The 27598-nt window shown below is 42.2% G+C and overlaps 2 protein-coding genes across 2 annotated transcripts; one reads left to right on the forward strand and one right to left on the reverse strand.

Annotated features, from left to right (window-relative positions):
• Window positions 1-117: 117 nt before the first annotated feature.
• On the forward strand, window positions 118-3546 carry TMEM40 (transmembrane protein 40). The gene is made up of 6 exons (XM_030956911.1): window positions 118-248; window positions 1613-1678; window positions 1962-2033; window positions 2114-2188; window positions 2847-2909; window positions 3347-3546. Exons 1-6 carry the CDS (start codon window positions 158-160, stop codon window positions 3364-3366), a joined length of 387 nt encoding a protein of 128 aa, XP_030812771.1. The 5' UTR covers window positions 118-157; the 3' UTR covers window positions 3367-3546.
• A 1787-nt stretch (window positions 3547-5333) lies between these two features.
• Window positions 5334-27331, reverse strand: TKT (transketolase). The gene is made up of 14 exons (XM_030956633.1): window positions 27095-27331; window positions 22266-22383; window positions 20794-20907; window positions 20053-20150; window positions 18196-18387; window positions 17266-17384; window positions 16190-16383; window positions 15489-15653; window positions 14718-14874; window positions 10313-10443; window positions 9205-9288; window positions 8885-8978; window positions 7182-7304; window positions 5334-5627 (listed from the first exon to the last, which is right to left on the reverse strand). Exons 1-14 carry the CDS (start codon window positions 27199-27201, stop codon window positions 5440-5442), a joined length of 1884 nt encoding a protein of 627 aa, XP_030812493.1. The 5' UTR covers window positions 27202-27331; the 3' UTR covers window positions 5334-5439.
• Between the last annotated feature and the right edge of the window lie 267 nt (window positions 27332-27598).

Raw genomic sequence — 27598 nt, forward strand, 5'->3', positions numbered from 1 at the left:
CCAGGGCAGAGGGATCCTTTGCAGGGTCATGTTCTCCCCACACTCCTAGGTGCAGAAAGGGTCATACTACTTTTCCCCTTGGTGTTTAGCCTCTCTGCCACTCACCCCAGTTTTGTTGCAGATAGGTGATTACTCACTGCGCTTCCTGGTGCTGTGTATGGTGGGAAGCTCTGTATTTTTTCCATCAGAAGTAACAAAACTATATTTCTTTTCAGAGATTGCCAGAAGAGAAGATTCAGATATAGATGGTGAGTACAAACATGCAAATAAAGAAGTTTATTTGTGGATGTTTTTTCAGAAGTTTTGCTTAGTGTGGTGAGGGCAATTCCAGCTCCTTGATGCCTAGAGATTGTCTGCTCAAAAAGTAGAAGGTTGAAAACAGGTAATAACATGGAATGCTTTAACAGAAAAAATACTGTGCAAGTCATTCCATGATGCCAAGTTACAGTGGGACTGTTGCATTTAGGAAGTAGAGTAATACAGGACAGACACTTGCCAAGTGTGAATTGATGTTCTGCTAAATTCTTCATCTATAGATCATTCATACAACTGCAGAGAGTTGTATCTGTGAGTCAGAATAATGCAATACTATGTTATTAATAAGAAAATAATTGAGTTTGCCCCCAAACCAGAATGTGATCAATCCAGACTGCTCAAAGAGGCAAAAATCTGGTGCTTGTATCAGGTGACCCAGAGCAGAGGTTCTGTTCAAGGTTTAGTGGTTCTGTGGTTCAAAAGCACCACAGCAAAAGTCTACAGCTCATGTAAAGGACCCCTCTAGTACTCACCTGTTACATCTTTGGAGAAAATTCACTGCCAGGCAGGGGTTGCCCAGTGTAGGGGAAATCAGTACCTGAAACTTGTTCTGAATCAACTCCCAAAGGCTTGGGTGCAGCAGGTGCCTCAGGGGCTGCTCAAACCACCAACAGAGAGAAAAGGAAAAAACTGCTGCTTTAAACCTGTTGTTGGAGAGATGGTAAAAGACTCAGCTCTTTCTGGCAATACAGGTGGGGAAAAAAGAGAATTTGGCAACTCCACTCATGACAAAGAGCAAACTGCTCTGTGTTTAAACTTCTAAAATACCTTATTTGTTCTTATGTTGTTTTTTCTCTATGCCATTGTACCTGCAGGAGACTCATTTCAGCAGCAGGTCTCATTTTGGGAGGTGCAGAAGTACTTGGTGTTAGGTGTTAGTAGAGGGATGGTTCTCACACCCTCAGTAATGAAGGGAGCTTTTTACTGTAGCTGTGGTTGTGCAAAGCACCCAGGAATCAAACTGAAGCTCCCTTGTACTGTGGCTTTACTCCCCCACTGTCATTCTGAGACTATGGCTTGTCCCAGAAGAGGCAGAAAAGACTCAGAGTGCTTTAAAACAATTCAGTATTGTTAATGCAGCCATCTGGTTTTACATTCTAAAATTAATTTTTAAACCACCCTCTTTGGAGTGATTTTAAAATTGCTAATTTGATTTTTCTGAAAGGTTTGCAGACCAACAAACAGTTCTACAAATATTCTGCTCTGACAATCTATTTCAGATAGAAAAAGGGAAATAAACTTTGAACTCCTTAATTTCACAGTTCCATGGTAATAAAAGACTTCTCTTTTTTTGTAGCTTATGAGAAGGAGAGCACTAACCCCCCTCAGTGCACAGTACGGTGGATGGGCATACGGAAGGATGGTAATTGATTTATTAAATCAAACTGATGTCAAACCTGTTGAACCTTAGTCAAAGAATAAGATCTCTGGTTCAAAAAAACCTTTATTTTTCCAGCATGAGTGCTTTGTTGAAGTGCATCAAGGCTTCATGATGAAAATCATCGAGGCTTCTCACAATGTTGAGCTTAGTCCCTGAGAAATCTCAGGGAAATTGCTTTCATTCCATGAGTGATACTCTGTACCTAAAGGTGAATTTGGAAGGGCCATGGCTGCAGTTGTGACCTAATCTTCCCTCTCAATTTCAGATGAATTCTTTCATTTTGTCATTCTTTGCTTTGCAATTGGAGCTTTACTAGTTTGCTACTACTATCACAAAGGTAAGGCAAGATTCAATAGAAGGATGTATTGTTGCACTGTAGAAAAATGAACAAAGCTAACATTTATTTTGTTGCCTTAGATTGGACTATTTCTCTTGGGATTGGTTTAATCACCTTTGCTTCCCTGGAAACCACTGGAATATACTTTGGTCTAGGTAAGTGTCCCTCCAGCAGCAGCTGTGTCCCTGCACTAAGGACAAGGTCACACAGTTGCCACAGCCCATGAAACTGCTGGGGTTGAGATTCTGTAACTCACCATGAAACTCCCCCAACATCTCCCAATTACAGAGGGGATGCAGACAAGCAGCCTTAATGCTACTGAAGGGAGAGGTTGACTCATTTTTCCTTCTCAGTGATCACAAGACCCTGAGTCACCTCTTTCTGCAGCAATGGCCGAATGCTGTGTTGCCATGACAACGTGTAATTTTAGCAGCAAGGCCTGTCTTCCCAGATCCACTGGATAAGATGCTGTGCATCCTGGCTGCCATGCATTCCGCTGGGACTGAGGATGAGCTTGGGGCAGCAGCTACTGGAACTATTAAAACCTGTGCATTTTGACAATCCTTAAGGATGGTACAGGAGTGCTGCCACCAGCAGCAAGTTATGGCTCCCCAACCAAGAGCTTGTCTCCTCTGTAATCTCATGTTAACATGGAGGGAGGTTGTGGATGGTTCTCTCATGACTCAACCTGATATTTCTTATTAATGATATTGCAGATGTGCTTGTTTAAACAAGTGTCAGTGTTTGGGTTTTGCCATTTTTTACTTTTTTTGTTTTATGTTGCTTACCTTATATGTTTGTTTTCACACCCAGTGTACCGAATTCGGAGCGTTCTTGACAGCTTTGTTCCTCTGATTGACAGATTCAGGCTAAGAGGTAACAGTGCTCTTTTTCCTGACAGCATGTCTTCCCTAGACCTTGGTTTGGTCAAGAATTAAGACCAACTCATTTAAATGATAATTTCCCATCTTACTGCCTTTAAAAAAGGAGTATTTTACTACAGTTCATTACAGCTGCTTGGGTTTGAAAATTAATTAATCTTGACTCTTTCGCTGTGGCAGAACATCATCACATTTTTAATACTCCACCCTATATGGGGTATTATTTCCTGGCAGTGTCTGTGTAAGAATTCTATAGCCTAAATAAAAACTAGGGGGTGGAGGAGTCTTCACTTGTTGGGTCTTCAGACAGACTTCTGCTTCATGTTTATCCATGTTAGGGACACAAAATATGAAGAATACTGAAAAGCTGCATGGATACAGTGCAATCTGAACACAGCAGTCCTGACAGGTGTCTTTTTCTTCCTCCCACAGGCATGAGGAAAGCTGCCTAGGAGGAGTATTTCAGGAGAGTTCCCCAAACCTGGCTGTCCAAATTTCCAGTACTAAAGGAACTGCTTTATGAGATGAACCTAACAACCAAATGGCCAATGTGAAATACTGAAATGTGAAACCTCTGAAAAACATCACTCCTTTTCCTCTAAAATAAACCTGAAACTGGGGTACAGGGCCCCGCTCTGGATTCTGAAGTGGTTTGGGGCTTAGCAGAGCTTGGAAGACAATGGAGATGTACCTTTGTGTTCAATTCCATTGAAATACAAACACAGTCACCTTCCCTGCCCCAGGCAGCCATGTGGTGGTGCATCTCTCATTTAACAAACCACTCCAGTGTGCCTGTGGTGTAGCAGAACCAACAGACCAATGGCCTGTGCTGGTCCTGGCTTAGGCTCTGGCTGTTTCTGTAGGGATTCTGGCCTCCTCCTCCTTCCCCTGGTGCTGCCCAGAGCAGGCAGAGGCTGGCCCTGCTGTCCCAGCTGAGCCCCGCGGTGCTGGCACTGGGGCTGATGAATCGATTGTGGCAGAACTCGGAGCAGTGGGCGGGCAGTGGTTCCACCCGAGGAGAGCTGGGGAGATGTTACAGGCACTGACAGAGTGCTGCAGTAATGAGATTATTATTAACAACAGCAGATTTCATCTTTTCTCAGGGGAAAAACAAATGTGTTTGATTTGACTCATCCTCCAACCTTTTTCTTTCTTTGAGTAAAATAAACATGAAACTTTAACATTATAGGATATGTTACACATTGCAAGAATGCAATCATAGGAAGACTGCAACAGAACTACATTTTAAGTAAAAATGTAAGGTCTTCATACCCACAAAAGGATGAAGGCAACCAGCTGAACAGAAAAAGCCATAAACATGGACTTCTAAGGATATGTAAATCTGAAAGCTGTAAAGCCAAACAGCTCAGATTTTTACAGGAACAATTTCAAGCCTTGCTCAGAAAATTAGAAAGGTTACTTTTTGTTGTATGTAATTTGAAGCACCATTGTCAATCACTCTTGCCTGCAGTTCCAGCTGCACTGCCAGAAACACCAACAGTTGCACTCAGGCCTGCACCAACACAGCACAGCTGCCACCCAATGCCTCAAGGGCTAAATTGTGCAAGAAGGATGAATATAAATTATTTCATAGTATTTATATGCTCCTTTACATGTCTTTGTAGAAATATTTCACCATCCCAAACTACTGTATATTTTGTGTTAGTCTGCAAATAAAGTCTTGCTCAGAGCACTGTAGCCATGCTAGAGGCAAATGGCTTTTGGGTGAACTGAAAACTATAGTCACCCTGCTCTGATGAAAAGGGCTTTTTTGGTGTCCTCTGCTGTCTAATGTCTTTCTGAAAGGCAATTTGTGGAACAGTCAAGATGAGAAACATGTTTCAATACTTAATGTTTTAAATTTGGTACTCTGCAGTAAACATAAATTTTTAATTTTAACAGAAACTGCTTACGGGTAAAATAAGCAAAACATCTAAAAACTGCAAAACATTTAAAAAGTCACCAAGTGCCTCCCACCATGTGAGATGAACAGCTAAGCCACTTACAGCAGGTCCCATGAGAAAAGTCAGTTCTCAACAAAAAAGCAACTTACACATTGAGCTGCATCCTCTTGAGTACCTGGGAATTTCCTGCTCTTCTTTCAGATCCTTTAGCATTACCCTTGCTGTAGCAACAACCAAGCACTCAAAACTACAAGTTCCTATGAGGAGTTCCAACTTTTTTTCCTTCACTTGTGCTGTCTGCACTGCCATTCAAGCCCAGCTGGGCCTCACCTCCCTGTTGGTTCCCCAGGACCTGGAACATCTCATTCCATTTCAGCACCACCCAGCATATTGGGTACTTCCTCCTTGCCTTTGGTTTGAAATGGCTGGGGACAATGCAGAGAGGAGGGGCTCTAAACATGCAGGTATTGCCTCACAACACCAAACCCCACAGAGAAAAGATGAAACCCCAGAAGGTTTTTTAAGCTGGTATTTTTATTAGAACTCTCTACATAAAGCACCTTTGCCTGCCTTAACCTCTCCAAACGCAGCTCTTCGTTACACAGCACGAGATGCTCCCGTCTACTCGGCGTTCCTGGACTTGGACACGGCTGCCCTCACCGCCTGCATGATGGCATCCTTGTCAATGCCAAACATCCTCAGCAGCTCTGCTGGCTTCCCGCTGCGGGGCACATGGGACACGGCCAGGCGAGTGACGGTGACACCGGGCTCGCCCACCACGGCGGCGCACACGGCTTCGCCCATGCCACCTGTGGAGAGAGGGAGATACGGCACTGATGGAGTGTCCCAGCAGGGACATCCACACTGTGTGTGTGGGGCCTGCAACTTAGAGCCTCTATCCCCAGCCTCAGGAGAACACCTATCACACGTGTCTGAGTGGGCTGACTGCAAACTGAAAACCCTGTCCTGTGCCAAAGGCATCCTGAGGACAAGCAGGCTGCCATTTCTGAAGTACTCAGCCATAAGCAGCAGGACACACCTGCCTCTCAAGGGCACAGGACTGTCAACAAGCTCTCACCACCTCAGCATCAGCCACCAGGAACCAGGTTTAAAAATACACTTTGACTGATAGCATTTACAAGTGTACTTAACGTGCTGAAATTCCAACCAATCTCAGCAGCTCAGAGCTCCATCTTTTCACAGAGCCTGTACGTGCTGCTGGGCACCTCTCTGGGTTATGTAATGTATTCACAACCTTTGCTCAGAGCTCAGCACTGACTCACTATCAGTCACAGGCACAAAGGATGCAACGGGAACTGCATGGAGGCAGGAGAGACACTGGAAGCAGAAGGGAAGAAGAAAACAGGACTTGTGTCAAAAGCATGTGCTGTGAGACCTGGTAGAAGAGACACCTTAGTGCTACCCTTCAGAGAGTGTATCCAGGATCACAGGGCTGCCCACAGCTCCAGGTGTGGTGGGATTTAACCAAACTGAGCCTGCAGCCAGGTGCACCTCTGTGGATGCAGCTGGTGAGCTCAGTGTGATGGGTCCTGCAAGCACAGACACCAGCCCTGCCTGCACCACAGAGCACCATGCCAGCACAGAGCTCCTGTTCAGCACCTCACAGTTAAGACTCTGCTGTCTTGCAAACCTGCAGTAAAATACTTGTCCAGAGCTGAGCAATAAAATGATGAGCTTCAGGGATCTATCACCATCCATAGTCTGGGACAAAACATGGTGTATCCAGCACTTACAGTAGAACCAGCTCACTTCAGATACCTGGCAAGAGTGATGCTCACCTTAAATTAAGATAATAGTCTCATAACTATATCTACTAATTTCTTTTAGTAGACATCTATGGTGGTGGAGAAGAAAAAGGGAGGAATTTATCCCTTAGTAACTGTGGAAAAACTATGAAAACTGCCCAAACCATCTGATTTCATGTACCCTGGAGCCAAGCTTTTGGACACGTGGAATACTTAAACCTGCACAGCAATGGTCTCTCTTGCAATTTCACACCTGCAAAGAAGCTGCTGTACAGCCTTTCAGAGAACACACTGAGCAGAACCCCTGCAGCACAGCAGGAATTTACAATTTCACTGGGCACAAATGAATCCAGACTGCACTTGGACCAAGCACAGAAAGGGCACACAAGGCCAAGTTAATCAGAAAGGCAGCCCTGATTACCCCTTAAATCTTTGGAACCTTTCAACCCTCAGTGTCACTTTATAATCCTAACAGCACCAAAAACACCTGAAATCTTTCTTTTGCTTTCATGGGATGACAGCATCAGGTCTCAGACTCCTCTGTCAGGTCAGAAGCTTCCAGCCTCTGAGGGCTATGACCTCCCAGACCCTTCTCACCTTCATGGTAATGGTCCTCAACAGTGATGATTCTGCCCTTGGTTGCTCTTGCATTTTCAAGTATTGTTTTCTTATCCAGGGGCTTTATAGTGAAGGGATCAATCACACGGATGTAGATCTTTTCTGCATAAACAAATGAAAATTATTTGCAACAATGAATTGCACTTGCAAGACAATGTCAGTGGTACAGGCAATGGCTGTGATCTGCTAGACCATTATGAGAACTGCCCACATGAACTCCCAGGTACCTGTACCTCTGGCTTATCTACCACAGAACCCAGCCAAGCCTAATTTTTATATCTATTCTTTCTCCATGGACCTTGTGGAATAGTGATATCCATTTATTCACAGACATGATGGAGGAGGCTTGGATGAGGGACTCAAGGTTACCAGGATCACCTGTCAGTAAAAAAGTAATCTAACTGGCTTTCCCCAGGTAAGAGTGAATCCAGTCACCAGAGAAATCCTCCTTACTTAGGCTGCCAGTTGTAATTTTTTTCCCAGACCTTTATTTTACCTTTATTGTCAAGCCAAGTACAATTTCCACTTATTCTTTGGTGTGTAGGCATTCTGAATTCTTTCTTCATTGCAGGCTGCCACCTTTCAGGTGTGCCTACCTGAGCTGCCCAGCCCTACCAGGGCACCCTTAAGGTTGGTTGGCACCAAACCCAGATCTGCCCTGCCCTCATAAGGCTGGCCCAATGGCTCATTAAAGCTGCACACAAATGGCAATTGTTTATAAAGAATAGCAATTATGTGAGGCTGTCTCCGATCCTGGCTGGCTGAACACTGGCCTGACTGCTACACATGAAGAGGCCCTATTGTCATTTTGTGACTGAAGGCTCTTTAGTGGCCAATACATTTTGGATATTAGACTTTGCCTCTGCACTGTGGGATTATCTCTCCAGAGGTGATTACTCAGACTTCAAGACCAGCAGAGCATTGTAAAGCACGGTAAGTGTAGAAAAATAACAATGGTTCTGAAAATACAACTTTCAAAATGTCCTAAGCCTGGTGACTCAAGGTCATGACAAAGTATCAGTCCACCCAGATGCTGCACACAAAGCTCCCCATAAGCCACAGGCAGAATTACTGTATTATCTCCTGCTATTTGTAATCTTTTCCTGAGGAGAAGCTCCTGATTCACAGAGGGGTTTTTGATGGTTTCTTTCTCATTTCATTGAAGGGTTGCCATTGCTGTGAGATGTCAGTGGCTTGAGCACTGCCATAGATTAGTGCCCCTCCCACAGTGGTTCAGAGTTGCTGCATTCAAAGGAACGCAGGTCAGCAGTGAGCCCAGCCCAGGGCCAGGTGCCCACAGGCACACACAGGTGACAAGCTGTGCTTTGGGATCTGGCCCCAGCCTGTTTGCAGCTGATTGTGCTGTACCAGACCAGATGCCACTCCTGCTTCTCACACAGTGTCCCCAGACCTCTGCCCACAGGGCACTACCACAGATGAGCAATTCTAAGGAGACCCTGATGTGATCTGCTGTCAGTTTTCATGGCTACTGATGCTGCTAAGCCAACTAAAACCTCCTCCATTAGGTGAGACTGGCAGCTGAATGCTGTGTTGTAGTTTCAGCTACCCGTGCCTGACTAGCTGAACAGTGTCATTCATGTTTACCAGGACAGAGTGAGCACTTAGGCTGACTGGTATTGATTTTTTTTGGTGTTATGTGACAAAAAGGAAAAAAGCCCCACCTTTTCTCAGCTGTTCTGCTGCAGCCAGTGCTTCATGCAGAGTGACTCCTGCTCCAATCACAGTCACTTGGTCATCCTTACTCTTCAAAACCACCTGCAAGAAAACACATCCATGTGTTTTTAACACTTAATCTTACTGGAGTTTTCTTTTACATTTCTAGAGATTTTAATGAAAATATCAAATATTTGCAACACTTTAGAGGGAAAAGGGCTTTTAAAAAAGGAACACTTCATATTTTTCTGATTCTCTTTATCTGTGCAGTATTTACAAAGGAAACACTGCATATTTTTCTGGTTCTATTTATCTGTGCAGTATTTACCTTTGCCTGTCCAATATGGAAGTCCTCATTGTTGTTGTAAATGACAGGATTTTCAGGACGACTGGTTCTGATGAAACAAATGCCCTGTTTCCGAGGTAAACATGTTAGAAGTTAGGAAAACAGAAAAGTGTTGACATTCTAGTTGATAAATCATATGGAAAAAAATACAGCAAAATGACTTTTTCTATTTGTCTGATGTTCACCTTCCTATGTTGCCTCTGGTTCTTATAAGTAAACTCTGCCCCACCAATTCCCATTAGTCCTTCATGGCAGCTGGTTGCTTCAAACAGTACAAAACATTTCACCTCCTCTTAAAGCACACTGATAACGTACAGTTTTCCTTTCTGATTCCAAGATACTTATTTCTCTTCTGTTCTCTTGTGGAAATTGAGACTACTACTTGAGTTAATTAGACTCTTAGAACCTTACCATATCTGTGCAACTTTTACTCTGTCAGTTTTAAATTGGAGAAGAATGCTTGGTTGAAAGCAAGGAAAAAGGCTTTTCATCAGTTAAAGTTCAGAAGCCGTTCCAGAGGAAGTAGCAAACTTGTACTTTAATCTGTTCTTCCCACTTCTTTCCCCACCTCCCATCTTTTTTTCCACAAACCACTCATCATATTTGTTACACTCCTTCACTAAAAACCTGTAGTAGCAAGATTAGATTTTTTCAGATAATTTTCTCCTTTCTCACGAAAAAGTTCTATCACAGCCAAGGAGAATACTGATCAAGGAGATGATCAAAATCCTCAGTATAGAGATTTATCTTTCCATATCCAGCTTCAAGTTTGACCCCAGAGATAAGGTACTACTAGAGCACTTTTAGGTTTGCTAAAGACCTACACTTTAATTCAATATAGATTCAAACTGCACTTGTGTAATCATTTACATCTCCCCAGATCTGGCCCACAGCATTCAAGATTGTTCATTCAGCACTAGCCTGGACAGAATGTCTGCAACCTTTCCTTGAAAAGAAAACATCCCACTGCCCCAGTGGAGCCTTGGGAAGAATTTACGTGGGTAGAGACATGCAAGAAACATGCCAGAAGCAACAAGAGTAGTACAAAAGCCAGAATTATTCTCTGGCTCAGAAATACTCTGATGCAAACCTTGGTGTTGGCAGCTATTTCCACTGCTTTTTCAGTGGCTACAGCATCACTGGGGTAAAACACAGTGGAGTTGGGAATAGCCCGGAACATGCTCAGATCCTCCAGCCCCATCTGAGATGGCCCATCCTCACCTGGAAGAATTAAAGCAGGGTTACAGAGGAGCAAGTGCACATTTTTGACAATCACTCAATATAGAAGTGAGGTTCAACGTAAACCAGGCAAAAAAGGAGAAAAGGATAAAATCAGGCACACACACGACATGCAAGTCTACCTGCTTGAGAAAAGAATCATCTTCTCCTTAAACTTGGAACCATCTAAACAGTAAATAAGGATAGAAAGAGACTAAAAAGAAAGAGAACTGGGATTAAAAAGAAAAAATAGGAAATAAAGTATAACAATAAAACAACACAAAAGAATACAACCAAATAGGAAGGGTACAGATACAGAAAGAGGGTCACAAGATATCTGAACATCTTCAGATTTACAATGTGCTGAGGCAAAATTTATACTTGTCAATAAGTGTTCCTCCAGATTTAAACTTCTGGAAATGTGAAAGGAGAATTGCATGTGTCCCATCAGAAATGGAGAGTGCAATTGGTACAACTACTCTCAAATTCTTAGGCTGATTTCAAGATTAAATGAAGGGTATGTATGTATTTTTTAATGCTGTAAAAAGGTCTTTTAAGGAGCTATAGGGCATCTGTGTTGTTAATTTAACAACTCAAGCATCTCATGGCACAAACTGCAGATCTATGGAAAGGAACTGTTAGCCAGGACACGTGCTGCGTGCCATGATTTTCCATGGTTAAAGAAACAACCACCACAACACCCCCCACCCCCAGTGACCTTATGTAAGGGAGCTTTGGGAATGGCACTGCTCCAAAGCAGCCATGCACAGAGCTCTGAATCCACTCATGTCACAGCCTGCAGCAGCAGGGCTAAGAGCCTTCCCACATGCACCCACTACCTGTTATTCAAGAAGGACGAGTTCACGAGGAAGGAGGAGAATATGTTCCTAAGAGCAGCACAAAATTCTGAAGAACTTTGAACACATTAAAAAGATCAATCATTGAACTCTGCCACTGCCCATTACTAATGAAGTAAGCACAGACCAGGAAAAGGAAGTGTTTTGGCTTTCAATCATGACATGAAGACACCCTCTCAATGTCACAGTTTCTAAATGTGTGTACTCTGAGTGAGAGGGTCCAGTGGGCATTTTCCTTTCCTAAAATGCACTCACACAATGAAGGCATAGAAGGAAAATGAAATGATGAAGAATAAAATTATCAGGTGGTAATTTTGATATCCTGAATTTGAATCTTATCCAAGGTAGAGGGTTACTCATGCTTATCCTGCTTTGGCTATGGTGGTGCCAATACCACCAACATTCAAAGCTCCTCAATTCAATTCAAAGTAACTTACAGACTAGCACGAAGTTGCGTCTGGCCCCAAGCCTTCATGAAAATGTCAATTTATATGGTTTTGGAATACCACAGATCAAATGAGAGTATAATTCTCAATTACATCTGCAAAACCTACATTTATAGCTTAATAAAAGAAGTAGGTGCTTAATATGAGCAGTAGCAAATGTCCAGAATATAAAACAGTCTAAACAATTGATATTTCTATTTCTGACACATGTACACTATGATTTCTTTTCCTGTATGTTCAGTTTGAAAAATACAGATTTTTCCATTATACTCTTAGGACCTTATAACTTATTTAATGTTTCAGTCTATCAGCAAGTATTGGTCTAGGAGTGAACTTGTACAAGTTCAGAAGGTCTATTAGCTATTTTTCATAAATTTAATGGTTCAAATTTCAGTGCAGCAGAAGCCCAGAACTGCATACATAAAACTTCAATTTTCACCACAGATGCAGATTGGATTCTGAATTCCATGCAGATTTGGAATTCCATGCAGGCCCAGAGTTTTAATAGGAAGTATGCTTCATTCATACCCTTTCATTTAAAATTGAATTTTTTAACTGCTAAAAGATTTCTCTGAATAACTTTCTTTGTAACTCTTCATATAAGTTGCAAAACTTTAGGTTGAAATTCTTTTTTGAAAATCAAGTTGAGGCTTGAATCAGATTTGTACCTCAAACAACTTTATAAATCCAAGTCTGCACTTCACAGTCACAGCTCCCAGCAGAACATTTCATGTGCTGAAAATTGAAACTTGGAAATGTAGTTCTAGGAGACAATTCGGGTAACCCAAAGGAGTTTTATCTTCTTAAATAAGCAAAGACCAAACCTAATTGGCTTTTGCATCAGCACCCTGCTTGCTAGAAGTCTGAAGGTGGAAGGGCTGATTTTAATAAGAGGCTTGCAATAGAATCCCTCCCTTAATTACATATACAGTATATACAGTCTCTGCTCCAGAGAACTGTACTGCTACAGGTTAAGTTTGAAGTTTGGGATGAGATTACATGTGTTTATGAAGCATCTTTAAATCCTTACCAATACTACAGATCAACTTAACTATTTTGTTTTAAATGAACCCCCCCCTCCCCCATCCAACTCTTCGCCAAACCTTACTGCCAGCCAAAACTATTAAATCAACTGAAAAACTGATGTAGGCAGTGAACCTTAATTTACTACCCCTGTCAGCTCTCCCTCTCTTTCACTTTCCCTAGAAATACCTACTAGTTTTTCAAGCATGAATGTCTACTTGCATTTTTCTTCTTGGTATGCAAGTCTGTTCCTGTTTTCATGGGTCATGTCTATGCATTTCAGATTAAAAATATAATTCTCTTCCTCCTTCAAACCAAAGCCAACCCCACTATGATCTGATGTTACAGTGGGAAGGCAAGACCAGAGAAGGCTCTGCTGGTGAGGGCCCTCAGGCAGTTGGACTGAGATGTGCTGGCTCTGCTGCCTTGGTCTCCACTGGCAAACCCTTTTCCCACACCTCTCAGGTGGATGGACTGCAGGAGAGGGCCTGGACAAGCAAAGTTCCAAATGCTGTTGATAACATACCAATGTTTTGGTTGCTGCTGTGTGGTGTTATCCTAAATCAAGGACTTTTCAGTGTCCTCATCTGCTGCCAGTGAGGACAAAAAGCTGGGAGGGACCATGGCCCAAGCTGGCCACAAGAACATTCCATATCACAGAATGCCATGCTCAGCATACAAACTGGGAATGGGGGGAGCTGCAAGGGGCTGACCACAGCTCAGGGACAGGCTGGGCATTGCTCAGTGGGTATTGAGAAATTGTATTGTGCTGGTTTTTTGGAGTTTATGACTACAATTATTACTATTAGTAGTAGTAGTAGTAGTAGCAGTTAACTTAAAAGTTTTTTTCTGATTCTCCTCCCAATCCCATTGCAGGGACAGGGAGTGTGTGAGTGACTGGGTGGTACTTGGTGTCCACCTGGGATTAAAACACAACAGATCAGGCTTGTGACCTTCTGAGGAACCTCAACCTACAAGAGTCCATGGGAGCTGACCAGATGCATCCCAGAGTCCTGAGGGAATTGGCTGAAGTAGCTGCCAAGACACTCCCCAGGAAAAGTCACAGCAGCACCAGGTGGAGTCCCCAGTAACTGGAAAAAGGGAAACACTGCACCTGGTTTAAAAAAGGTGAAAATAGAGAATCCTGGGAACTACCAACTACCACTCTGTGCCTGGGAAGATCCTGGAACAGGTCCTCCTAGAAGCTGTACTAAGGCACATGGGGAGAGGGAGTTGATTCAAGACAGCCAAGGGTAAGTCCTGCCTCATTTTGAGCAACCTGATCTAGTGGGAGATGTTGGAAGGAGATGACCTTTAAGATCATTCCAACCAAAACGTTGTATGATTCAATTTTCTGAATTATATAACAGCTTCACAGTTCCTGTTTCATTAGTATGTAAGAAATTTTGGATTTTTTAAATCACCATATTAACAATTTCAGTAGTAAAAAATACTGGGATAAGTTGAAATGGTGATTTCAAATGTGTGATCTCTAAAGTGTTTTTGAGATTGATGGACAAGAGCATCTGTGCAAGAACAGTATCATTAGCAAGAGAGATTCCCAGTAAGAGACTGGGAAACAATGGTATAGTAAGCACATGACTATTCTCTCCACAGAGAGAATATTCTCTCTTTTTTCATCAACTGCGAAGATTAAATGGAACCCGAACCCCTCAGTTTCAGTCCAATCCCTTTATATCAGTCTTTACTTGTACAGTAGGAAATCTTGTAGGGAAAAGTCCTATTTTCATCAGGCCAAAGCGGAAAAACAAGCTGATGACAGCTTGAAATTTTTCTCATTCTTTCTAAATACAACAGAAATGGACTTGTAAATAGAACTTCCTGCTATCCCTGCTGCCACAGTTGCACCACCCCAGCTAGAGCACAGCTTGCCTGCACAGAGCAGGATCCATCTGGCTGCCAGACACCCATCAGGGAGTGGCTCCCTTACCGATGGAGACGCCGCAGTGGGAGCCGCAGAGGTTGATGTTGCTGTCGGAGATGGCGGCCATGCGGATCTGGTCGAACGCCCGCGAGAAGAAGGTGGCAAAAGTGCTGGCAAAAGCAACGGTCCTGTCACGAGTGGCACAGCCAACTGCAATGCTCACCTGAAATTGGACATTGGATAAGAACAGTGAATTCCTCATTTATCAGCAGTTTCCAGGACATCATCTGTGGCACTTCTTGCCCTAAAACTTTAGCAAGAAGCTCTCAATGCAGATTAAAAATCTCTGTTTAGTCCTGCTTCTAATTGCTGGCATTTCCAGAAAGGAAAGGAGGCAACTCACCCTCCCAGTATCTATTCTCCTGCATCTCCTCTGCTTCATGCTTCAACTGCTAGCTGTTATGGTTGACTCTTACTGGTAGCTTCTTTTCTTTATCTGCTTAAAGCAGCCATTCAAAGATTTTTAAGACTTATCCCTCTCTTTCTTCTCCTGGATCAAAGGCTTAGGTTCTCAGTCCAATGTACATGGTCTTGCTATCTCCAGAAGACAAAAATCATCATTAGTAAGAGGGAATGGATTTACCTGTGTTATTTGGACTGGTATTTACTAAAAGGGCCCTTCTTTAGCAAAGTAGAAATTAGAACAAGGTTCCTAAATTAGTTTTTGCTACAATTATCTCTCATTTATTTGAAAAACAAGTATTAGACCCCCACTGTAAGGGGACTCACACTTGAGGGATCATACTGATCTTTCAATAAAGCCAAGGGAGCAGTTACCATGTTCTGCTCAGCAATGTAGCACTCAATGTAGCGACTGGGATGCTCCTTCTTGAAGAGCTCAGAGAAGGTGGAGTTCTTTGTGTCGCCATCCAGGGCAATCACTCGATCGTTGGCATGGCCCAGTTTTGCAAGCGCAACCCCGTAAGCCTTGCGGGTGGCCCACTGCAAAAGGAAAACACACCAGGGCTCCTGTAACTTGTTGCTTACTAGAGGCTTCTTTTTCTTCCTGTTTTATTGTTTTCAAATGATAGCAGTATCAAAAGTACATATGAGTACAGTGACACACAGAAGAGTAAACAAACCCACAACGAAGCATTAGAAAATACACCTGTGCTGAAATGGGCAACTCCCCACCAATCTGGCTAGGAAATGTTTAAAACCTTGCTTTCCAATCAGAAATTCACTGAACCTCAAGGAGTTTCTTCAATTTCAAAGGCACACAAAATAGTTTAGAAAATTGTTAATGATCATGAAATGAAGAAGAGTGATTTGAATCTCCATATTTTAATATATTTATATACCCTTTCGATAGCCAGTAAGTTGACTGTCTGTGTCACACCACAGAAATAGGTGTCTGCCTGCTGAGAAGAGGTGGGTAGTTGCAATTGGGTCAAGGCACAACACACAGCTTCCTGCCATCCTGTTAAACAGTCTCACACTTTGAAATATCTGACCATCAGTGAAAAAGAAGGGAATACCTTTTCTCCCACTTTGTAAGTTGGTGGAGATGGCATCTTAATGTTTCTAATATTTACTATAGGTGCATCTTCTTCTGGAAGGGCTGGAGAAAGCTTTTTCTTGTTCTGGATTCTGTCATCTATTTCCTGAATGACTTGTTCAGCCATATTTTTTGGAAGGGGCTTTCCATGCCAGCTTTCCTTATCTTCAACACCTGTGTATTTAAAGTCACATTACAAGTAAGAAAAGTATAAAAACAATTTAGGTTTTTAGCTGCAGATTTTACCCAGATCAAAGTGCAATGGAGTATTACAGTCCAGTATTTTCTTTCAAGGAAGAAATTCCTTGAACAATTACAGTAGTATTCAACTGCATTGAGACAGACATATTTAAACAAATAGGAGGAATTTTACATAATCAAATTTCATATATTCCAAACTTGTGACAAAATCCCAGCACTTTCTACTGAAATGATTTGTAAATTTGCCCCTAACAGACCTCAGTGTGGCAGGAAGTGACCAGTAAATCAGCATTAACATTTCCCATGAAATTTCAACAGTTCTGTTTAAACAAACTCAGATAAGTTTGAAACAACAGTTAACCAAGGTGTCCAATTCAAACAAGATCTGATATTTTACAGCTTTATTTTAATAGCTTCTGATGACTCTTATCTGTGCGCCCAGCACTAACAGCCAAATCACCTCTCTGGCTGATACACTTTTTCTTCAGTCACTGCAAATAATGAACTTTGCTTGCTTACTCAATGAAAAGGAATGGTATTCACTGCTGTTATTAATATTTATCTGGTCTGAAAGGCAAGCTCAGAGTGCTGCTAAAAGCTGTGGCTAAAGGGAATCATGGCAACCCTTGACACACTGAGTATGCATTTGCTCCATCCCATGGATAGAACACTCCATAGCTGGCATATGTCCCACTTGATAGGACCAAACCAATTTTCTCAGCAGTAATGTTGCTGACAGGTACAGAAGGTCAAAGACCTTCTGCAGCTGTTGCTCAGATGTGCAGCTACCTGTACTGCAGCACTAGGTGTACATTATATCTACGTGTGTGTGCAAAGCAAGAATTGTTTTATTACCTGATATGCCTTTGCCTTTAAAAGTCTTTGCAATGATGGCTGTTGGCTGATGTTTGGCCTGGCCAAAGGCTTTGCAAAGCTCCTCCACACTGTGTCCATCCACAATGATGGCATGCCAGCTAAGAACACAAACAGATCAACTGTTTCTAAAGGGTTTTAGCATGTGACACTCTCTGGTAGTCAGCAATAACAATAACAAATACTAACTTCATTCCAGTGCAGTGTCTTTTTAAGAGACCCAAAGTATGCCAGAAACATGAACTAGCATTTATTTGAATCCATAAAAAATAGCACAGCTGCTTTTTTATAATGCAAAATGAGTCACAGGGAGATCAACAACTATGAGCAAAATTCACAGCCCACAGATAACTAAGTTATCCTACATTTCTTCAGACATAATGGCCATTTTTAATCACAAGAGCAAATCAAACATCTAGAAATAAGATGAAAACTGACAATAGACGTTGATTAAAAAAACCCGAAACAGCCAGGCATAATTTGGTTTCTATTGTATCTGACAATTTTTTTAGCATGGACTCTGCATCTGCATAGAAATATGAAACTAAATGAAAGCCAATACACAAAAAATTCTTTTACTTTCCAAACTGATTTTTTCTGATCTACTTGCTATAATAGGACATCTGGTCACAGTTATAAAATCTGAATTTGATGTGTTAAAAACAGTTTTAAGACCCTTGACAGATTTATCTGTGCAAGCAGTCCTTATTTTTCCTCAAAACCAACAAATTTTGCCACTTTCAATATTCCTGCTGCAGCCCTAAAGTCGACCAATATCAGGCATTATGAAAGACCCTCTTCCTTACTGATAGAATCCTTTAGAGCTGAAAGCTCATTTGAACAATTCTGAGAAGCAAACAGAACATACATTTTCAAATGAGAGATTATCCTGAGCTTCTCCCACTCACATACCCAAAGGCCTCGCAGCGTTTCTGGTAGATTTCAACGTGATGCTGCAGAGGAGCAGGGTCACTTTGTCCAAGACGATTAATATCAAATATAGCAACAAGATTATCAAGCTTGTAAAAGCCAGCAAAGGCCATTGCCTCCCAAACAGAGCCTTCAGATAACTCTCCATCTCCAAGCAGACAGTACACTCGATAGCTAGAAGAAATTAAAAATGAAAATAAATTAGGTTTGATTTGTGAGCACTATTAAATCAAAACTCCTCCAATAATTCATAGTAAGAATTCACTTCATTTTTCTATCCCAAACTCAATTACCATTGTTCAATGCATTCACCTCGGCTAAAGTTACATAACCTTAGACAAATCAAATTCAAATAGTTATGAGCCGTTACACTTTAGAAAAATAAGATGAAAAATACTGCACTCCTTTCCAAACCTTTGTCTCAAAAAAATCAAGTCTTAAGCCTCCCACTGCAAGGCTTGACTGAACAAGCCCATTGAACACTGTCACTATGACTCAGCAAGATCCTGAACAATGCAGGGACAGTTACCTCTGCTTCCTCCTTCCTCCCATATACCCTCTGGAAGGACAACAACAGGAATTAATTTCAGGAAACTCTAAATTGTAGATGAGCTCAGCTATGGTTTAAAGCATACTGCATAACAAATTCAGAGTTCAGTAAAAAGATAACCAACATTAAATGACTTTGTAGACTATTTCTCCAACCACTGAAGCCCTTTATTTAGGTAAAACTCAGTTAGCAGGAGTACTGTCTCATCTCTACCAAATTCAGCCACAGCATTTGTCTTTTACTACCACTCTTCTTCTGGACAACAAAACTTTGTAAATGTTTATTACCCACTAAAATGAAAAAAAAAGAATAGTAAATTATCCTTCAAATATATAATTTCAAATATATAATTTCAAATATATAATTTCAAATATATAATTTTAAAACAAAATAATTGAGATTACTGTCAGTGATATTTTTTTTACTCAACATGAAGCTATAAGAGACTTTTGATCTGATTCCTACCTGCCTTCAGCTAAATGTGAACTCCTTGCACTTAAGCTGCTCCCCAGTGCTGCACGCAAGACCACCTTTTCCTTTTGTCATGTAAGCACTAGTTAGATTTTTTCCACACGTAGCATCTGCTAAACTCAATTAAAATCAGCAAGTCATCTTTCACAGAAATGATTTCAAGCTAGTGAAGTGTAGGACACATTAACTGGGCAGCCTATGCTTGGATGTACTAGAACTGTCAAATAAAATATATCAACCACATCAGGCTATTTTCCTCCTCATACAGATTTGCCTTTAGACATCTTCTTTTCTTGTGCACAAAACAAATGGCAGGAGCAGTCATTTTTGTCTCTGTGGAGTTGAGTGCCTTTCTGATAACATTTTGGAGCCCTACTTTATGATTCAATTATGCTATTATTGACCATAACTGTTCCTTATCCAGTGTTCTCCATTATTTGTCATCTGACTTTGAACAGACCTCTCCAGCTTGCACTTTCCTTCTAAAGGGACACATCCAGTCTCAAAATGGATATCAGTTACTCTCTGGAAGTTAGAGGCTCCTCCAACAACTCCCTGTCTTCTCTGTGCAGGAACATCAGCTTGCAATGCTGTCGGGTCACAAAAGAAACACACATATGCACTAATTGTTGCTAATCTTTAAACCCTTGGTAGTTTCACTGGCAACATCTTTGTAATTATCTATCATTTAAAACCTGAATTTGAAATCAGATTTGGGATTGAATAAAGGAGAATGAATCTATCTATCTATCTATCTAATTTTAACAAAATTTTCCCATTGAATGCCTATAAATCATGAAGTATGAAAATGGAATTACCTGGCTCTGTCAAAGAATTTGCCAGTGTATGCCATTCCACAAGCAGCACCAAGACCCTGCCCAAGGGATCCAGTAGCCACATCAGTGAAGGCTTGTCTCTGAGAATAAAAAGATGATTGTTTTATAGTTAAAAAATAGAGGAAGTAATTTTCAGTGCTAGAAGATGGTTCAACATACACCAAAATGCAGCTTCTCAGCCATAACAGTGTGCAAGTCCCTCTAAATCTTGAACCCCTGATTTCCCTGCATTGCAATTTCCTTCATGTTGACTGTCACAAGCTAACTGGGCACTCTGAGAGAGAATGGAATTTCTCAGCTATGCTTCAGATGGCAACAGTTAAGAATTGATGATTTTGTGTAAAAAAGAACCAATTGAAACAACTGGCTGGGAATGGAAAGACCAATGAGATGGCCAAACTGGGTGTAAACTCTTGAAATACCTCAAAGCTGCTTAAAGGGCAAGTGAAGCCTGGATGGAACTTTACCTAAACATTTATGAAATGGAAAATGCTCCCGTGCAGGGCTGTAGGGGAACTTTACTACTACCATAAAGACCATTTCTATATGCTCATTCAAATACAATTCAAATTCAATTTGAATAAATTGAATGCCATAAATGCCATCATCCTTCTTAGAAGTCTGTCTTTGCTGTACTGAACAGCTGGCAACCAAAATCACTGTGAAATACACACTTGTTGTTTCACAGGAAACACTTTCGTATCAAAGATTATGAGCACTCACTGGCACTGGGTGTCCTTCTAGGACAGAATCAATTTTCCTCAAGTTCAGTAATTCTGCTTCTTGTAGAAAGCCAGCCTCTGCCCAAACAGAATACAAAATTGGTGCTGCATGACCCTAGAGAGAAACAGAAATTGTAAACAAAACACAAATTTCACAGTTCTTAACTATCAGGACAAAACTCTACAAAGCTGACAGATCCTGAAATCAGATTCTTGCGCCCATCAGGAAGGCATGGAGTTATTAACCATTTTTACAATGCACACATCCACACTGATGCTTGTTTCCAAGCTCCCCGTGCCCCTGCTTACAGCACCCCAGCAGGATGAGCAGTGTTCTCTCACTAGAACTTCCTTCAATATGAATGTACTCAGGGCTGAATGCAGTGAGTGACAACAGGAGAAGTTTTAAGCTTTGTACACTCAGACCTTTGTGGAGCAGTTATCTTCTACTCCTGGAGTCATCAGGAGTCAAAAGAGCACACAGAGGTTTGAAGCCATTTAGCAACTCTGGACAGAAACATTGATTAATTAGAGAGCTAAAGTAAACATGAGGAAGTGACTCTCAGTGTTTCACCACCTCAGCATCAACTGCTTTGAATTCTCACTCAGTTCCTTCTTTCAGAGTGGCCACCAGACTGGGCAACAGTTACATCCAGCACAAGGACATTCACCATGGGCTCCACAGCACTACTGTGAGCCACCACTTGAGGAATTTGGACTCAAAGATGGAATGTGCATCACTGGAACACTTCATCTGCCATGTTTTACATCTTTTGCCATGTTTTATGTTTTCTGAAGGCCTCTCACCTGCCTTTGTGCCATATGAACAATATATCCCTGTGATTTGCAAGGACACAATGTAAAAGGGGACAGAAACACTAACAGGCAGCACAGACTGGGGTTTAAGTGTTTTCTGACCCACAGTGGCTTCAGATGTAACAGTGACTTTAGTACCATACTGGCACAGTAGGAGTTCAAACTGCAAACTACTCACTAACCTGCCCTGTTTCATGTAATGCTCCCTGAGAAGCTGGCAGGAATTACTGCCCACTGTGACATGGCTGCAGGCAGAACAGCAGGGCTGCATTTAACAAGAGAGCACAAAAGCCAACTGCAACTGCCTCATTAGAAAAATAAAATAGACCTTATTGCATCCTGATAGATTGTATAGACAATATAATATTTATTATTTAACATTACAACAACTTAACATAGTGGAGTTAAGACTTATCAGGACACATTACAAAGACCCCTTTTAAACTGTTTTTAAGTTATGTTGTAACTTAATTCAGCCAGTTTCTTTCTTTCTGAAGCGGACAAATTCCAGGCTCTCAAATATTTCCAAGAGACTTCTCTGCAGATGTAAGTGTATGTAAACACAAGTCAAAGAAGACAAGTCAATTAAATCTATAGAAAGACAGCTCTTAGCTAGCAGACTGTAACAGGACAGCAAACCAGTAATTATTTATTTACCTTTGAAAGGACAAACCGGTCGTTGCTGGCGTTTCTGGGGTCTTGCACTTTGTACCTCATGGTATGGAAAAACAGCACAGACATAATCTCTGCTGCACTGCAACATGATGTAGGGTGGCTACAAGTCAAGAAGACCCAAGATTACCACTTGTGTTACTGTTTGCTTAGGACCACGTCTTTAAAGTATCACTTCATCAGACTCCAACTCCTCAGCATTAAAATACACAAACCTGAAGTGTTTGATATCCCACCCTGTGCTGTTCCCCCAGTGCCAATCAAATACTTTGAGACAAAGGGAGCCTCTGATCTGGCTGAAAAGGGTGTTCAAGCAAGACCCTGCTGGCAGCTCAAGGACTAGTTTTTTAGAGGTCTACCTTCTCCATGCCAAGGACCACCACCTGAAGGGGTGGCTGAAGCACACAGGCTGTGTCAGCCTGGGCCTGAAATCAGACTCCACTGATTTATCTGGTGGCAGAAATTCACACCAATGCAAAGGAAACATGGACAGCTTTCCACAGAACTGGAGCCACTAGCTGAGTGGAGAAATTGAAAGCATGGCATCAGGGCTTGTTCAGGCTCTGATGAACATACAGGGATTGGTAATGCAAGATTAACTTCTGCAGAGAGTTCTGGAACATTTATAATAGTATAACTTAGGAACCATTTCATTGTACCACATTAGAGTTGACAGAATAAGAATTCTGATTTTTAAAGAGGACATTAAATAATGCAATTCTTGTTTCATCTTCTACTGAAACTGGATATGGAAATTTACTGTCTCCAGTAAACACCCAGATACATGTTGTAAAATACTAAATTGCTTAATCTTTGGCTAAGAGGGGAACTAACATTTTCTACATTTACATCTTTATACATTTGAAATATTGTATGAGTTGGTTTATCAAACATTTAAAAATATCTGGTGTAGTCTCTCCCATTGAATTGTCTGGGATAACAGCACATGAATTCATACTCAACTATAACTTGCCTTAGGAATACACAGGCCCATTTCACAGGCAACTGTGCCATAAAGTACCTAGTGAATATAAAGTTATGTGAAGAGGTTATGCAAGTAGCAAATATGGAGTAATTCCATGACAAGATATATATTTCATTAGAAGTGCAATAGAAGGGCACAGAATTACTTTTATTTATCTAGATTACTGTAATTTACATAATAATCACTGTAGTTCTTATGCACCTGGAATGGGTGGCACGGTTTGACCACTTGGGGGTACCAGCCTTGGCTTTTCACTTGCCATAAAGCTTAAAAAGGGTAAGGAGGCTCCTTAAAAATCTTTATTGAGTATGGAAAATAGCATTTTTCAGATTTTACTGATGTAAACATAATTCTTGACATCAGCCATTGCTACTGAAGTACAGGAAAGTAGATGATGAATAGTAAGGAGGTTGAAAAAGCAGTTTCTTCTCATTTCCTCTTCTACCCACATTTACTTTTCATCTTTAGCAGGCTATTCTTCAAATATTTGATCCTCCTTGTAAAACAGGATAAACTGACTATGGAAGTGTCACTTTTGTTTCCTACATGTACATTTACCATGCATGTTAGGATTAGACAACACTTTCAGTAGAACTTTAACCAGAATATTTTCTTTTGATAGTAATAAACCTTCCCACCCAACATCACCAACATAACTGTAATAAGAGAATAAAAACATGCAAAACACTAGCAAAATTCAAATTATTGTTAGTGTCCATCCCTTAGTAAGTACTCACACACAGGGAACCAAGAGAATTAGCTTTAAACCATGGTTCAAACATATTAGTAAATATTTATGGATTTGAGTTAATCAATAAGCCTTACATGCTTGTTTAAAGCTTTCATTCCTTTAATTTTATTAACTTTATACTTAACCATACTTCTATGAACTCCTGGTCTTGATTAAAAAAGTTTTAAACCACCTAAAATGGTAGCATGTGGAAATAAAAAAAAAGTAGAAAAATTTAATAAATTACCTGAAAATTGGAAAAACATCTGTTAAAGCTACAGGTTAATTAAATTAATTTCTACTATCAGAAATAAAAAAACTCTGAACTTTGAAATACAGTCCTTTGGTAGGAAACCAAACCAAAGTACACTAGAACACCAAAATCCTGGATCCACACAAAAATAAAAAGGGTAAAATGATTGCTCCAAATTAGTTTTGTAGGGGTTTCTTATAACTGTGAATCAATTGATATTTGTTCCATCTACATTTCAAAGGATAGCAGTGGAAAGCTAAAATGGAACATTGAGTCAAAACCAAAAAAACTGAAGAAAAAAATCATCTGCAACAAGTGATCACATCACATATTATGAAACTTAACTGCCTCTTAAGAAACTCTTGCAACTTCCACTTTTAAGAATGTATCCATCCTGCTTTAGGAAGCCAAGACACTGTTTCAAAACTGCAGCAATTTATCATCAGCTACAGCAGACACTCTACCCATTTCAATGGGAATGTGTGCACTACTTATCTAAAAGAAAAAGCTCTTCCACACCCCAAAGCAAGTATGCTCAATCTTTACAACTAAACGAATCAAATTTTTTGCCCACGTAAGTAATTTTGAGCACAAATTTTTTTTTCCAGTTCACTGAATTTTTCCACTCCAGCTGATGAAATACTCAAAGTGATGTGTTTGAGCAACTTCAGGATCAGACTGAGTTAGGTCTTGTCCAGGCAAAGACTGTACTTTCTTGAACAGAAGGTAAAAGAAGTAAAGACTGCAAGAACTGGTGTGACATATCTACCACACCACCATTTGTGTTGCAATACATGCCGCAGTTCACAGAAATTACTTCCTTGAAAGTGTAGGCAGGTCCTGTTTTTTCTGAATTGCTTTTATTGCAAGTATTTCCTTCACTTTTTACAAGCTACACCTTTAACAAACATGGATTTCCTTAACAAAGTGAAAGCCATCATGACAATTCACATTTTTAACTAACTGTAAGGTTTTATTTAAACTTAACTTCCATTCAAACATCTTTTCCCATCCTCAGTGCACACCAGCAATTTAAGCAAAGTGCACTGTCCCAGTTTTTGGGAAACATTCACAATGCGCAGCTGCTTTGGAAATGTACATGCTTTGCCTAACTCCACAACAGACTGAATGTCTTTTAGGCACATTACTACACCATGATCTTGGCAATGAAATCTTACTAAGAAAATATATTACTTATCAATAGAATCTTCTCTCAAGAGCCCATCTTTCATAATCTGCTTGTTATCAGGTTGTGTAATAATTTCAGACTACACAACTCCAGTGGCAGAATAAACCAGAGGGATTACTGAAATGCCTTTGTGCTAGAAGGACTCAGTATTGTAGCACAGATGAACCAGGGAATAAAAAGCTTGAGTAAAACTACTTTTACTGTTTCTTCATCAGTATGGTGAGAATGGTTTTACTGGTGAATTTCATGGACCGCGGAAGAGAAACAGAGGCTGTAGTATGATCCTTATTCTTTAACAGCACATCAGAAAAACAGAGAAATAATTTTATCTGTTGATGAGACAACTGATACCACACATCCCCGTTGCCTGCTTAAAATAATTACTGGAAGCTGACCGCAGAAGCCCAAGCTCTACAAAGCAAATTTTTCAATTTACACTTTCACACGGACTTGTGTAATAGTGTACACTGCAGCTCTGAAACAAATCAAGAACTAAAAGGGCAATTGCTGGGTATCCCATACTTTTCTCTCCAGACTGGACCTAGAAAAGACAGATTTGTAAAAAAGCACTGCTCGGACTTGCTGAGAGGTTTCCCGCGTCCAACACCCCATTTCACAGGAAGAACAACAGCAGCACTTTCATTTGCTGGCTGCAAACGGAACGAGTAAAGTTCAGCTTCGAGAGCCATGTGAGGGAGCTCATGCCAGGCACAGCGTGGGGACTGTAAGGCAATTCAAAGAAGCTTTATAATATTTTGCACATCACCCTTCTTCACAGAAACCTCAGCATCCAAGGGATTCAGTCAGATTTTTTTAAACACTGCAGCTAGTTTCAAAGAGGGCCAAAGGAGGAAATTGCAACAAGACGGGATATGTGTAAAAAAGAAAAAAAGCCCAGCACTTCATATGGAAGCATTAATATATTTTTCAAGCAGAAGAAAAATGGCTTTAATTTGACATGGCTAAAAGCTGATTGTTTGCAGAGATTTTTTTTTCCATAGGTAAAGCACGATCAAAGAAAGGATAACCCTGGAATCTGCACACATCAGAGCCCACACTAAATCCTGTCCAGAGGCCTGAATAAACTGCCCATTGGAGACCGCGGGCATTGCACAGATAATCCCACTTGGGCTCACTTGAAATTCTGTGCAGAATTAGTTCCAACTGACGGGCACGCAATGAAAAAGAAGCCGCTTGCGCCTCGGGCACAAATTCTTTGGTTTTCAGTCCTGCCCCAACTTAGCATTCTCTCCCAGTCACAACACCAGCCGGCACCGGCGACCGGCGTGGCCCGGCCCGGGCGGGCTGTGCCCGCGGAGCCCCCGGCCGCCATTTCCACACGTGCCTCCTCCGCATCCATCAGCGCCGGGGGCTCCTGCGGGATCGGCCCTGCCCGCTGCCTATCCCCGTGCACGCCGCCCCAGCGCTACCGCGGCCGGCACGGCCGGGCCCGCTGCATCCCCGCACCGCGGGCGGGAAGCAGACCGCGGGACCGGGGGCTGTGCCCCTGGGGCACCGGAGCGTCTCCGGGCAGCGGGAGCCCGGCACGGCCCCTCCCAGCACGATTCCGAGGCCGGATGCAGCCCCGGGATGCGGGAGCGCGGCTCTGGTTGTGCGGCCGGGGCTGGGTCGCTGCACGCCGGCCTCTCTCACTCACCCGGAGCCGGCCGCGGTCGTGGCCTTGATGGAGCCGATGCGGAGCCGGTTGGCCGTGTCCTTCAGCGCCTGCAGCGTCTGCTGGTCGGGTTTGTGGTAATCCTCCATGTGTGCGACGCGGGAGGGCTGCGGCGACGGGTCTCGGGCGGTGGCGGCTGGACCTGCTCTGAGGACGGGCTTTGCGATGCGGCGGCGCGGCTCGCCGGGGCCGAGCGCTGGGGCGGAGAGAGGAGCGCGGGGGAGGGGAGAGCAGCGAGGGGGCGGAGAGAGGAGCGGCCGGCTCCATCCTCCATCCTCCCTCCTCCGGCCGCCCGCGGGCGGGGCGGGGCGGGGCGGGGCGGGCCCGCTCTGCGCTCAGCGCCCTGCGCGGGCCCCGCGGCGGCCCCGGCTCCTCGCGCGGGCGCCATTTCCGCGGCGCGCGCTGAGGGCGAAGTAGCCGCGCTCTCCGCCCGCCATCGCTCAGGGAATCTCAGCGCTGGTGAGGCTGGGACGGAGCTCTGGAGAT

This window comes from Camarhynchus parvulus, chromosome 12, assembly GCF_901933205.1.
Source record: "Camarhynchus parvulus chromosome 12, STF_HiC, whole genome shotgun sequence".
Lineage (NCBI taxonomy): Eukaryota > Metazoa > Chordata > Aves > Passeriformes > Thraupidae > Camarhynchus > Camarhynchus parvulus.

Coding starts and splice junctions, on each gene's coding strand:
- TMEM40 (XM_030956911.1), top strand. CDS start 158: ATGGTGGGAAGCTCTGTATTTTTTCCATCAGAAGTAACAAAACTATAT. Junction 1,679..1,961: donor GATGGGCATACGGAAGGATG/GTAATTGATTTA, acceptor TCTCAATTTCAG/ATGAATTCTTTCATTTTGTC. Junction 2,910..3,346: donor TGACAGATTCAGGCTAAGAG/GTAACAGTGCTC, acceptor TTCCTCCCACAG/GCATGAGGAAAGCTGCCTAG.
- TKT (XM_030956633.1), bottom strand. CDS start 27,201: ATGGAGGATTACCACAAACCCGACCAGCAGACGCTGCAGGCGCTGAAG. Junction 14,875..15,488: donor ACATTGCTGAGCAGAACATG/GTAACTGCTCCC, acceptor GTCCAATTTCAG/GTGAGCATTGCAGTTGGCTG. Junction 10,444..14,717: donor CCACTGCGGCGTCTCCATCG/GTAAGGGAGCCA, acceptor TAATTCTTCCAG/GTGAGGATGGGCCATCTCAG.